The sequence below is a fragment of the Phalaenopsis equestris genome, unplaced genomic scaffold (genome assembly GCF_001263595.1).
Source record: "Phalaenopsis equestris unplaced genomic scaffold, ASM126359v1 Scaffold000030, whole genome shotgun sequence".
Taxonomy (NCBI): domain Eukaryota; kingdom Viridiplantae; phylum Streptophyta; class Magnoliopsida; order Asparagales; family Orchidaceae; genus Phalaenopsis; species Phalaenopsis equestris.
Window position 1 is genome coordinate 553848 of NW_018164472.1, and position 13417 is coordinate 567264.

Consider the following 13417-nt stretch of genomic DNA (forward strand, 5'->3'; position numbering starts at 1 on the left):
TCAGATCATTTCCTTTCCTTGAAAGTCCAACCTTCCTTCTTCCCTTCACTTGTCATCTATGGCGCATAAGTACTCTTTCTGATAGGGTTTGTGGCTAGACTCAAAACCAATTTGCATTTCAGCCCCTAATTTACCTTTAATCTGCTTTTCCTTTGTATGAATACAAATTTATAGTCAATCAAAATTAATTGTTCACAAATCAAACCAGTTAAGTTCAAATCAAATTTGAATCAAGCAAGTCACATTTTATTAATGTCAAAACAAAGCCCCAACTCAAACAAAAAAATAATTAAAATATGAGTCCTGAAACAAAACTGCATTAGTACTCTAATCACAATACGCCACGTGTACAGTCCGGCCTGACCATACATTAAATTATTTAATTGTTTATATTTAGTGAGGCCAAACCGTACACATGACACATTATGATTAAAATCCTGATGCAGTTTTGCATTTGCATCAGGACTCCTGATGTAATATTTTTTTTCAACTCAACATAATACTTCCAAGGCAAAGGCAATTCGATAAAAAAAATAATTTACATAACAAAATAATCTCCCCACTATTCCAAGGCAAAGGCAATAGAAATCTTCATTATTTTTAAGGGATAAATACATAGAAAACACTCGAGACATTGATATTTATAGATCAAGCCTCCATGTGATTTTTTGAACCATCGAACCGATGCATTTACACATGCCATGATCAAACCATTAAGAATTTGATACTTCGAGTTTGAGTAAAAATTTAGAAAATGAATGAGGAAAAGTGCTTGATTTCTAAATAGTAATATTTCCGGTGCTTTGTACGTAATTACCCCTTTTTTAAAAATCAAACAAAGTAAGAATAAATCAACTTCAATTTATGTTTTCCATCTATAGTAATCTTTTGGTACACCTACCCTAAACCCCTACTAATTGAAAGGTTAGAAAAAGAACGGAGTCACTCCTCCCTAAGGAATGGTCTTACACTGTATTTGGTGCAATCAAACGGTCCAACGTCCTGAGCTTTCCTCTTGACCTGCAAATAGGCAGCTTTTAATAGCCTGATAATGGAGGATGAACTCAATTTTGAGCAGAAACTAATTACAGAATGGATCAAAATGTAATCCAGGGATCAACAAATGATTTTTAAGAACTTTAAATGCAAAATTCATCGCATTAAATAGGTCAATAAAAACAACAGGGAGATTTACATACATAAACTTCAATTTTTACATACATACCGACTTACCTATACATGAAAAGAACTGTTTCAATATCTAAAAATTAAAATGATGGTTATCTTCGATGTGATACGAAAGGTTTGGGTGTTATAAATGTTAATAAGCTGGTATAGGAGTTAGAAATGTACATGTATATGTATTGGGTGGTATTTACGTGAATGCCCCAAAACAAGAATCACTTTTTAGCATTAGTTAATTTCAATAATTTCAGTCTAAATTTGTCAGAGCTCATGAAATAGCTGAAACCACGAGTCAACCTATCAGTAATTAAAATTAGGTTATTAAGAATCGAATGTAATTCACAGTAATAACCATTTTGATCATTCAATCAACTCCTATCAGTGCCACAACAATTTTCAACAAACATGCAACACAAAACAAAATGTTTCAGACAATAAACATAAAATTATTTTACCAAACAATCATTTGGTCTTACTTGAAAATACTCCAGATCACCAATGCAGCGTAAAATTAAACGTCAATACCAAATAAAGCCTGTCTTAAACACTATTGTCTGCAATTAAAAATTAAAGGAAGATTTACATGCATATATGCTATCTTACCTATGCACAAAAAGGTGCATTTCATTTTAAAAAGTTAAAATAGTGGTATTTTTTACGGGATATTAAAGATTTGGGTGGTATAAATGACAAAAGGAAAGTTTAGGTGTTGATATGTAAATAGCTAGGACTTGGGTGGCATGCAAGTAGATGCTCCCCATTATCTTTTATTTCTTTCCTTCATTTCCCCAACTTTTCACTTCGGAACAAATCTTAAAGCATATACCCAAATAACTTCACGATTAATCTATTGAAAGGAATTCAACTTACGAGAACAAAGTCAGAGAGTAAAACAAAAATGTTTAGATTTAATGTCCCATTGATTTGTGACTCAATGGTCATTCTATAAATACATCCAATGCTAGTCACTGTTATGGCTGGATATATTGAAAAAGTTCTACAAAACAAGACAAAATATTCTCTCCTTTATGGCCATCAAATCAACTCTTGCTATGCGTGGTTGTTTGGCTTTTAGTTTGATCCATTTTTTTTAATAATCATCTTCACGTAAAGAAATATTATCAGAGTCAATGATCTTAGCATTCGAACAAGTTAATTATCTCACATTAATTTGAAATTATCATCCTTTGCTCCATCACCCACTTCAATAACTCCACTAATTTATCAAATGATTACTTAAAAGTTCATACAAGTCCAATACATCCCTTTTGTTATGTACTAAAATGCCTCATTAATTATTGAGCATCCCCTTAGGCTATATACCACTTGAAGAATTTTAAACATCCACTTACGCAACTTCTTCAAATCAAACAAATCTTTCATTTTTCGAAATAATCGATGGCATACTTGATAATGACCATAACTATAATCTCATATAAAAGTATATTAGATAAAGATCTCATTCAAAAACTTTGATTAACTTCAATCTCACCTGTCCTTAATAATGGAGAGCATATCAAAGTTGAAGATTACTCCAAAGAATCTAATTCTTCGAAATTATAAGAAATCAAAAATTGCTAAAAAAAATATGCAATGCTAAACATCTTAACATGCATTGAAATACATATGATTTGATCCAATGCAACGTAACATCATCATTACAGTTAATACTAATAAATATAAGTTGCATGAATCCTCACATATTGACGATTCATCAAGAAATTATTATTCAACACGAATATTGATGTATTTTTGGAAAATACACATTCCAAATTCAAATTCAAGGTCATCTGAGCCCAATTTCAACAAATTTATAGTAAAATTGACAGTCTCAACAAGACAAACCCAGCGTCTCTAAAATTAAGTCAATTCGGCAACCAAGATTAAGCTGTTGAAGCACAATTGGAGGCTCTAGATAATTAATTGAAGGGTTAATTGAACTTCAAATTTGATATATTTATAGTTGAATCAAGCGTTTCAACGAGAGGAATCCAATAAGCTTAAGATCACTAAATTATGAGGTCATTAAGAGACTCGAATTCTTAAAACATCATCTATGATTGAGGGGGAAATGAACCATCCAGTAAGGGGTTATGAAAATTGTGGGCCAAAATATCAAAATAACCCTCTCCAAAGGCTAACAATAGGCCTCTTCTCTTCACTTGGGAAAGCAGAAGAAAACGAGAAGGAAAACTGAAATTCTAGAGCCTGTTCTGAAGGGAAAACCCAACGAGTAACCGGTGCCCTTCTTCGTCGCCAACCACCATCACCGGCCTCTGTAGCCATCAGCCACCACCCACTATCACCACCTATTGTTGCCAACCACCTATCATCTGCGACCATTACTTACACTTAGTATAATCAGAGTACGACATTTGTTGAATTTTCTTAACACTTTAAATCCGCCAGCCACCATCGATCACCTGCTTCCGTAGCCATCAACCACTGTCGACCACCACTTGTAGGTCGTCTGTGACCATTACTTGCAACTATTATAATCGAACTATGATTATTGTTGAATTTTCTTAACACATTTTTTTTGCTATTAAAAACAAGTGTAGTTTTCATTGTAAGATTCTAATCTCATTCTCCTTGTCGCGAGAGAAGAATGCATATGTATACATATAGTGGATTACTTCCACTGCGCTAGGACACGCGGTTCTTTTGAATTGAAAATCTTGATGTCTCATCCCACTATCTTCTTTTATTTACGTGTTAGATTTTTGTGCAACACTAAGACATTAAATTATAACTCTAACAAATTGAATTTTCTGGCATACAGCAATTTGACGTTGTTTATGGGAAACGATGTCCCATTAGAACTCTATATTTCTTTAATGGCTAAAAAACACAATACATGAGCTTCTCGCTATAATACTCATTATTCTAAGCTACAGCATTGAAGTCTATGATGCCAAGCCTCTATTTTGTTCCCCAATAATATACATCACCTAACTGGCGAAAGAACATCCTTTGCACCCCTTAAAGATCATTACAAAGAATAAAGAAAACTTAAATTGAGATCCTCAAATTTCTACGTAAGGCTCGATAACCGACAATAGTGTAAAGTGGAGGGGCACAATTACCTCAAAATCCACTAATTAGAGGTACACGGTTGGCACCACCACCATGTCATGACCCGATCCGAGCTTGAAATTAACTAAGACAAGGACAGACAGTAGGACAAAGGAAACTAAGTTTTTTCATATTTATTCTATCACTAACCATTAATAGATTAAAGAACCACTAATCAAAATAAATTAAAATAATATATTTAAATTTACCTCGTTACTAGTTGTCCGCGACTTTTATAAATATTTTTTCTTAGTGTTTCACAACTTTACTTAGTTTAGTTTAAAAATAATTTGAAAAGTTTGTTAAAAAATAACAGTGAGCTAAACAAGTCAGTGAATACTCAAACTCATAAACTACAGTAATACAAGACAAATGAAAACAATATACAAGTCAATTAAACTTTTCATAAATCAATATAAATATTTGACGTTATTTAAAAAATCTTACTACATCAATAGAATATCAATATCATTTTGTAATATATAAAATCATTATAGGAGCAACATCTAAAAATTTACACTAATAAAAACATTTCATATCAATATTTTTTTCATATATGTGCACGAGTACTTTAATGTTGTTCCACTAGTACCATAAAGAGGTGACTCTATCATAGTCAATCATGCACATACAAACAGCCAACATAATATATAATTCATGTGCACATCGCATTTATTTCAACATTCTATATATAGTGTATACCAATACATGATACTAAGTAGCTACCAAGAATTCATAACAATGTGATCAATAAAGAAAAGAGTGCCTCAATCAGAATCATTACCTGCAAAATAGTTGAGAAGAAACTAAATATAATTATAGATTAAAAATACGAGTACTCACCTTGGTGGAAATTAATTTGCTCTTAACTTCGACCCTTCTAAAATTTAAGCCTACAATAAACTCCATATAAAATTTAAATAATTTACCATTTTGATAAAATATTTACTTTATATTATTTAAGTGTTAAGTTTTCATTATTAAACATTATGTAATCCTAATTACACACACACACACACACACACACACACACACACACACATATTCAAAATATAAATTATAAAATCCTTATTAAACACTTTAATCAAATTTACTCACCCTTAAACCTCTCGGTCAAGCCTAAACCACGCGAAGTCTTCGACTACAGACGACCATGTCTCCCTTTCCTGGGCTTGAGATCTCTGGCTTGAACGCCTCTCCCGCGCGAGCTTAGCTCCTCTGTAGAGCCGCAAGGTCTCCGACTCCTTTGATTGTAGCTTGACCACGACATTGACTCGACGATACTACAGTCTTGTTCCTCTGCACGAGGCCCCGTCTACACGCTAGCTACTCAATGCCTCCTTCAGCTTCTGCTCCTTCCTCACGTCCCTCGTTCCCATCGAACAGCTCGAAGCTCGACGTTGTCTCCTCGCATTACAACTCCTTCGATCGAACTCCAAACGCACGAGGCTTCGGCTCTCCCGCTAAGTTACTGCCTCCCTCATATGGCATTTTATAGGTTGAACCCGCCTCTTAGGCTTCCAGTCCCCTCACTTCCTCTCCCTTCTATTGGGTTTCCTCACCCTCTTTGTTTGGTTTCTTGACTACCCACTTCATCTATTTCGGCTCTTCGTTCCTTCTCCCCCGTCATGGAAACAGAACATTACCACCTTAGAAACAATATGCAAGTCATTTTTTATTAATCAGGTCAATATTAGCTATGGCTCAACTACATAAAGACATATATTAAAAGTATGCTTGTAAAATACTCTTATATAAGAAATTGCCAAACTCATCAGACCTCATCACCATTAGCAGCAGTAGGTTCTTCCGGCTCTCTATAAGGAAATATACTCGAGGTCAAATAAATTGTTGTGGTCGACCTTTGGTAGGAGCTGAGGTTATAGACTCCATCTTTTTCTGCTCACATGTAATCTTCTGTGAAGGAGCTCCACCAGATTTCAAATCTCCAGCGCTCTTCTAACCAAGAGATGCACATGTAGATTTTGGAAAGATCCAATGGGAAGAAGTTCAAGAACAATTCGGGTCACACACTGAAATTTCTCTTTAGGAAGCAGACCTCTTGAACACTACTAGCTCTACCCATCCATCCCGTAGAGCCAAGCCTGACAGCAAACTTCAAACAAGCGTGATGATTTACGACTTCTAGTGCAAGAAAGGTTCCCTCTAAGGGATATAAGTAAATTATTTGCTCCATGTAGTTCTCAATAGTCTCTTCTTTAGCTAAGATCGTTCTTCGACGCCCTATTCCAATAGATTTCAAGCTTCCAAGTGTTTATTTTTTTATGATGGAATGTCTGACCCATATGAACACATTAACCATTATAGAATTGTCATTAGAGCTGCCAAAAGCTCATTGTTCGCAAACAGCTTATGTTACGCTCAGGCAAAAAACTCAAATTTTATAGGCTCATTAAGCATAAGAGAAACACAAACGACAATTTTGAGTTCGAGTTATGAACAAGTCAAACACAAACACAACATTATTCGATCGTGTTAGACTCATTTAGGCTTGAAATTATCAATTATTTAATATTTTTAAATTTAATTATTTTTTGATAAAATTTGGTCATGACGTCTCCACAAACCGCAGAGTACTCGTGAATCGCAAAACCGGTGTGACAGCAATACAATTAATTGAACGACTGGTCTTAAGTGATGAATCTCTTAAAAGGTTATGTTTCTAGCCAAAACCTAATCTCTATCCTAGGTTTCATTTCCATGATTTGAGCTGCATTGCAGGAGGGCGAGCTTCCTTCTAGGGTTTGGGATCCCAACTGTATCTACGATATTTTATGTCCACGTCTCTCGTTCTAAAAATTGTTATCACCTCAATCTCACACAAGACCGTTGGTATACTTCTTTTCCTTCTCATTTCTTCACGATTTCCTTCTTGTTTGGTTCTGGTGATACTCCTAAACACTTTTTTTTCACTTCAAAGCATTGCATCTCCATAGGTTTTTTTTTTATTATGTTATTGTTTTTTTAAGGTTGGTTCTATAATTGTGAATCCTTAGTTGTTTACTGAAGCCCTAGTTATGTTGTTGCTTTTATTTGGCATTTTATTTCTTTTTTTTTATTAAACCCTAACCTTACCATGTTTATGCTTCTGATTCAAGCCTGTTGTTGAAGTCCGAGATGTTTTTTGCCTATTGATTAGGCATTCATCCTTTCATTTTGATGGTAAATATGTATTTGCTTAAACATAGTTTCTTGTGGATCAATAGAAGTATCAATATACTTTGTTGTCGTATCTAGTACAATATTTTTTACATGAAGTTAATCTTAGGATATTTTTATTGATTATACATACATAAGTTTTAAGGTATGTTTATTGTATGCAATATTTAATTTTGATTGGCAGAAGTTGTTGATGGATGTTAACTTTATTTATGTTATGGGTATTTATCAGTGACAACTTAGATTGTTGATATTTATGATATGTATGATAGATTTACTCATGCCATGATATCATATTTAAATTATTTTGAGATAATCAAATTATTTATATGCTATTTTTTTATTTAGGGGGCTATCTACCTACCATTTCGGTGTCCACATTGTATCTCTCTCAAACTACATCTTCTAGCAATGAAATGTTGACGAAAGTTGAAAACAACAATGAAAATCAAAATCTTCCTTCGAAACCCTCGAATGTAGCCATTGTTAAGTTTAACACTACAGTTGCCCTTACAAGAAATGTTAAGAAAAGGATATCTGATGGAATTATTTTGTTGAAGCAATATTTACATCTGAGGGAGTTTCATCTGCTTCTTTGCAATGCATTTATTGTCATACTAAATTTCATAAATCGAAGAGTAGTACTCCGCAACTCCTTACGCACGTGAAGATTGTGAGAAAATCAAAGCTAAGAACAATAATGTTAGTGAGTCAACAATAAAAGATACAAAATGTTGTATTTTTTTGCCTTTTGATGGAAATATTGACATTGATTTACCTTTTTCTTATGATCCCAAGGTTTATGACCAGCATAAAATCAGAGAAATTATTGCTAAAATGATTATTATGCATGAGTACCCATTTATGATTTTTGAGCATACCTGGTTTAATGTGTTATTGAAGGTTTTAAATTCAAACTACGAGAGAGCATCTAGAAACACCATTAAGAATAATTGCATGCTGCACAATATTGAAAAAAGAATAGTTAAAATTATTTCAAAGATATTCATAAGGTTTCCTTGACTTCTGATTATTGGACTTCAAATCAGATAAGTGTACATGTCTCTAATTATTCATTTCATAGATGAGTATTGAAAATTACAAAGGAGAATCATAAATTTCATTGAGTTGGAACGTCCTCATACTGGTGCATATATTTGTGATGTGATATATGAATTTTTATTGAATTAAAATTTTCCGTCCTCAATCGCTTTCGATAATGATAATAATAATTATGTTGCAGCTATTACTCTTAAAGCCAATTTCAAAGTAGAGAGAAGTTGCATTTTTGTGATCATTTCTTTCATGTCAGGTGTTGTGTGCACATCTTGAACATAATAGTTCAAGATAGATTAAGGCCCCGTTTGGGACAGCTTATTTGTGCGGCGGCGTTTTTCAAAACGCTGCCCTAGCGTTTGGAAATCATGTTTTACTTGCATTTTTGGAAACAGCTTTTTTAAGTTATATTACACGCGGATCGCGGGTATATCCCTGCGATCCACATTTGGGCTCCATATTTTCCTTCGCTACCCTCCTAAGCTCGTAGCCGACCTTCCTTCAAACATTTGGCGTGGATCTCGCCTCCGTCGCTCCTCCGCAGATACCAAAACGCTTTCCTCGCTCGCCTCCTCCCTTCTTTCCCCTATTTCGCCGAGAGATCTAAGATTTTGACAAGAAATTTCACTCGATCCATCTGTTTGAAAGTGTTTAGGTGGCTAAAATGGGTATATCCCTGCGATCCGCGTTTGGGCTCCATATTTTCCTTCGCTACCCTCAAGCCCGCAGCCGACCTTCCTTCGCACATTTGGTCGATCTCGCTTCCGTCGCTCCTCTGCAAGGTAACAAAACGCTTACCTCAATCGGCTCCTCCCTTCTTTCCCCTATTTCGCCGAGAGATCTGAGATTTTGGCAAGAAATTTCACTCGATCCATCTGTTTAGAAGTGTTGAGTTGGCTAAAACCTAGATCTACTCTGAATGTGCAAATACCGCTGGTAAAAATATAGATCCACTGTTTTTGTGATATGTTTGAAGCATTAAGGCAGTTCCCTTCTTCATTCCTCATCCCAACCTTTCGTCGAACAGTGTATATTCACAGTAATCGAAATTTTTTTTTTTTCGTTTTATGTTCATATGGTCTCCATGCTATTCAAAGTTACTGATTCTTTTAGGTATTTCTTGACGGTAGATTGATATTGATGCAATGTTTTCCCTGCCATTTGATTCTTTGAGGGTATTTCTTGAGGCTTGTTTAAAATGACAGGTGTCTGTCATTTTAGAGAAAATCACTTTTAATATCGTAATCTCTTTATTTCTGATGCAGGGATATCGTTCAGAAATAATTTAGTGGTTAGATTTATAAGAACATAAGAATTGGGCCATATGCTTGTGAATGCCCCATGATGTTACAAAATTTTTCAATATATGTATACTCTCCATGTGTATAGTCTAACATTTGATTTGACTTATGATACTTTTATTTTATACAATTATATAAAGCCAATCATTTACTATGCATATCGAATGAAGGCTGAAAATGAAATTAAAAAAGCTTGTAGTATCCCAATATAAAATTTCCTCGGTCATCAAAAAAGAAGTTGGCTTAAGAACGAATCGTGCATCAATCATTGTCGTGTTAGAGAGGGAATATGTAAGCCTTTATGGGCTTCAATTTACTTAATTTATTTGGTGATTGATTGACCGATAATATCTACTAACTTTGGTGATTGATTGTTGATAAATGTATTAAAGCCTAATTTTGACTATCTCTGATATTAATCTCTATTGATGCCACAATAGAAGCATGCAAGTAGAGGGTAGACAGTGATACCAAATTCACCTTTTGTTGAATCTTCATTTATCCTTTGGAATTATTTTACAGCTCTCACGTTATGGTTATGAAAATACTTTGCACTGGTTCAATGAATATTCTATTACCAATATGGTGATAAGCTTCAGTGAAGGTGAACATATTATGTAACTCAGCTTTTTTTGCTTCGATGAGACCCCTGTTTTTACTTGTACGAAATAAAATTATCTATCTTATTATGGTAGATCCAATACACTGTTGTTGAAGAAGGTTTTCCAAGTATGTTTTTTAACAATCTATGATGATGCCACTTTGGGTTGTTGGTTTTGAATTAGAAAGTTGGATGAATAAAATATGTTTTATGGTCTATGGTAATTCATATTCATTCATAATGCCATCTGCATATCTTCAGTGTCTCATTTTCATTCATGTTGTCATCTAACCATCCGTTGATATGACAGTAAAAGATGAGTAAATCTAAAGACTCTGGTTCATCGGCTATGTGGGATAGAGAGACTACTAATATTTTCTGTGATCTATGCGTGAGAGAAGTCGAATTGGGAAATCGACCCACAACTTTTTTTAATAAAGAAGGTTGACATAATATCACTAATAAATTCAAAGAAATAACTGAAAGAGATTACGATGGGATGAAACTAAAGAACAAATGGGATCAATTAAAGGACTGGAAACTTTGGAAAGAGCTTAAAAGGGGATCAACTGGATTGAGATGGGATCCAGTAAAACGGACAATTGATGCACCTGAGGAATGGTGGTCAGAAAAGTTAGCGGTAAGAACATCACAATTTCAATTAAATTTTACAGACATATGTTTGGAATTTTGATTGGATTGTTTTTTTTAATTACAGGTTGTGCAAAAAATTCAAATTTAATGGAATTGAACCAGCTTTGGAGGAGAAGTTGGATGGCATGTTTACTGGTGTTGTAGCAACAGGAACTCATTTTTTCACCCCTAATGAGCAGGGTGTTGCAAACCTAGCTGAGGATATAGAGATCGAACATATAGGTGATTCAGGAGAAGGTCCCAGTCAAATCCACACGGATATCCAATCCACTGGTGGAACAAAGCGCCCCCGTCCTGTAAAAAATAAAAAAGGCTTTGCATTTGTTAAAGGTTCTATTGAGACATTGTTTGAAATTTCTAAAAATAATACCAAAACTGCAAAGGACAACACAATCCATGATTGTGTCAAGATTCTTAACACATATCTTGCCATTAAGGAAGACCAGGATATGTATGTTAAGTACGTGAAGTTGCTAGGGAACTCTACCCGGAGGCAGTTCTTTAAGACTTTAGACCCAGAATTTCGTCTTCCTTACTTGCGATCTTTTATGAAAGATTGAATGTCATTTATGTAACTTCATTGACTATTTGTTTGATGGACTGTTTCTTTTTTGTACTTATGTGATGAACTCGTTCTGCACATTGCATTTCTATTGTCATTTTTTATAGGTTTCTGATATTACATCACTATTTGCTATTTGGTTTAAAACTGTACGTTCCTTCCAGATTTTGTATTATGGATGAAAAAATCCACATTGTTACTCTCACCCTTACATTGTTATACCATTACTACAACGCATATGTAGATCGAAACCCATGCATGACGTCCAACAATATTGGAGATAAATGGATCGGAGAGTTATTACATGGTCACCCGATACGTTTTGCAAATATGTTTCGTATGACAAAAGCTATTTTCCTTGACCTCCTAAATGAACTTCGGACCCTCCACGGACTTCAAGGATCATCAAGAACAACATCTAGAGAGGTGTTGGCAATAACACTCTACATTTTGGCCCAGAACGAATCGATGAGAGGAGCGATGGAACGGTTTCAACATTCCTCTGAAACCATAAGCAGGTATTTCTCAACTGGGTTGAATGCACTGGTGAGTTTAGCCCGTCAAATAGTCAAGCCAGAGGATCCAACATTCCAGTTCATCCCCACACATATTGCGAATGACCCTCGTTATATGCCGTTCTTTAAGGTGCTTCCCATATGTAAATGTTTTTTAATAAAATTTCACACATGATTTTATTATTGATTAATTCATTCATATCAGGATTGTATCGGAGCCATTGACGGAACACATGTCGACGCACGTCTTTCTGGCAAAAAGAAAGTTGCGTACATTGGAAGATGCGGATCACCAACACAAAATATAATGGTTGTTTGTGATTTCAATATGTGTTTTACATATGTCATGGCTGGATGGGAAGGTAGCGCACACATTGACATAATATCACTAATAAATTCAAAGAAATAACTGAAAGAGATTACGATGGGATGAAACTAAAGAACAAATGGGATCAATTAAAGGACTGGAAACTTTGGAAAGAGCTTAAAAGGGGATCAACTGGATTGAGATGGGATCCAGTAAAACGGACAATTGATGCACCTGAGGAATGGTGGTCAGAAAAGTTAGCGGTAAGAACATCACAATTTCAATTAAATTTTACAGACATATTTTTTGAATATTGATTAGATTGTTTTTTTTTTACAGGTTGCGCCAGTGGCCAAAAAATTCAAATTTAATGGAATTGAACCAGCTTTGGAGGAGAAGTTGGATGGCATGTTTACTGGTATTGTAGCAACAGGAACTCATTTTTCACCCCTAATGAGCAGGGTGTTGCAAACCTAGCTGAGGATATAGAGATCGAACATATAGGTGATTCAGGAGAAGGTCCCAGTCAAATCCACACGGATATCCAATCCACTGGTGGAACAAAGCGCCCCCGTCCTGTAAAAAATAAAAAAGGCTTTGCATTTGTTAAAGGTTCTATTGAGACATTGTTTGAAATTTCTAAAAATAATACCAAAACTGCAAAGGACAACACAATCCATGATTGTGTCAAGATTCTTAACACATATCTTGCCATTAAGGAAGACCAGGATATGTATGTTAAGTACGTGAAGTTGCTAGGGAACTCTACCCGGAGGCAGTTCTTTAAGACTTTAGACCCAGAATTTCGTCTTCCTTACTTGCGATCTTTTATGAAAGATTGAATGTCATTTATGTAACTTCATTGACTATTTGTTTGATGGACTGTTTCTTTTTTTTACTTATGTGATGAACTCGTTCTGCACATTGCATTTCTATTGTCATTTTTTATAGGTTTTCTGATATTACATCACTATTTGCTAT

General features: G+C 34.7%; 1 protein-coding gene across 1 annotated transcript in view; it reads right to left on the reverse strand.

Moving 5' to 3' along the window:
- Positions 1 to 560: 560 nt before the first annotated feature.
- Positions 561 to 13417, reverse strand: part of LOC110018670 — a 55854-nt gene continuing 42997 nt past the window's right edge. The window contains exon 10 of the mRNA XM_020716058.1: positions 561 to 1020. Coding sequence (XP_020571717.1) covers positions 943 to 1020 — 78 coding nt within the window. The 3' untranslated portion in view covers positions 561 to 942. The remainder of the gene's footprint in view (positions 1021 to 13417) is intronic.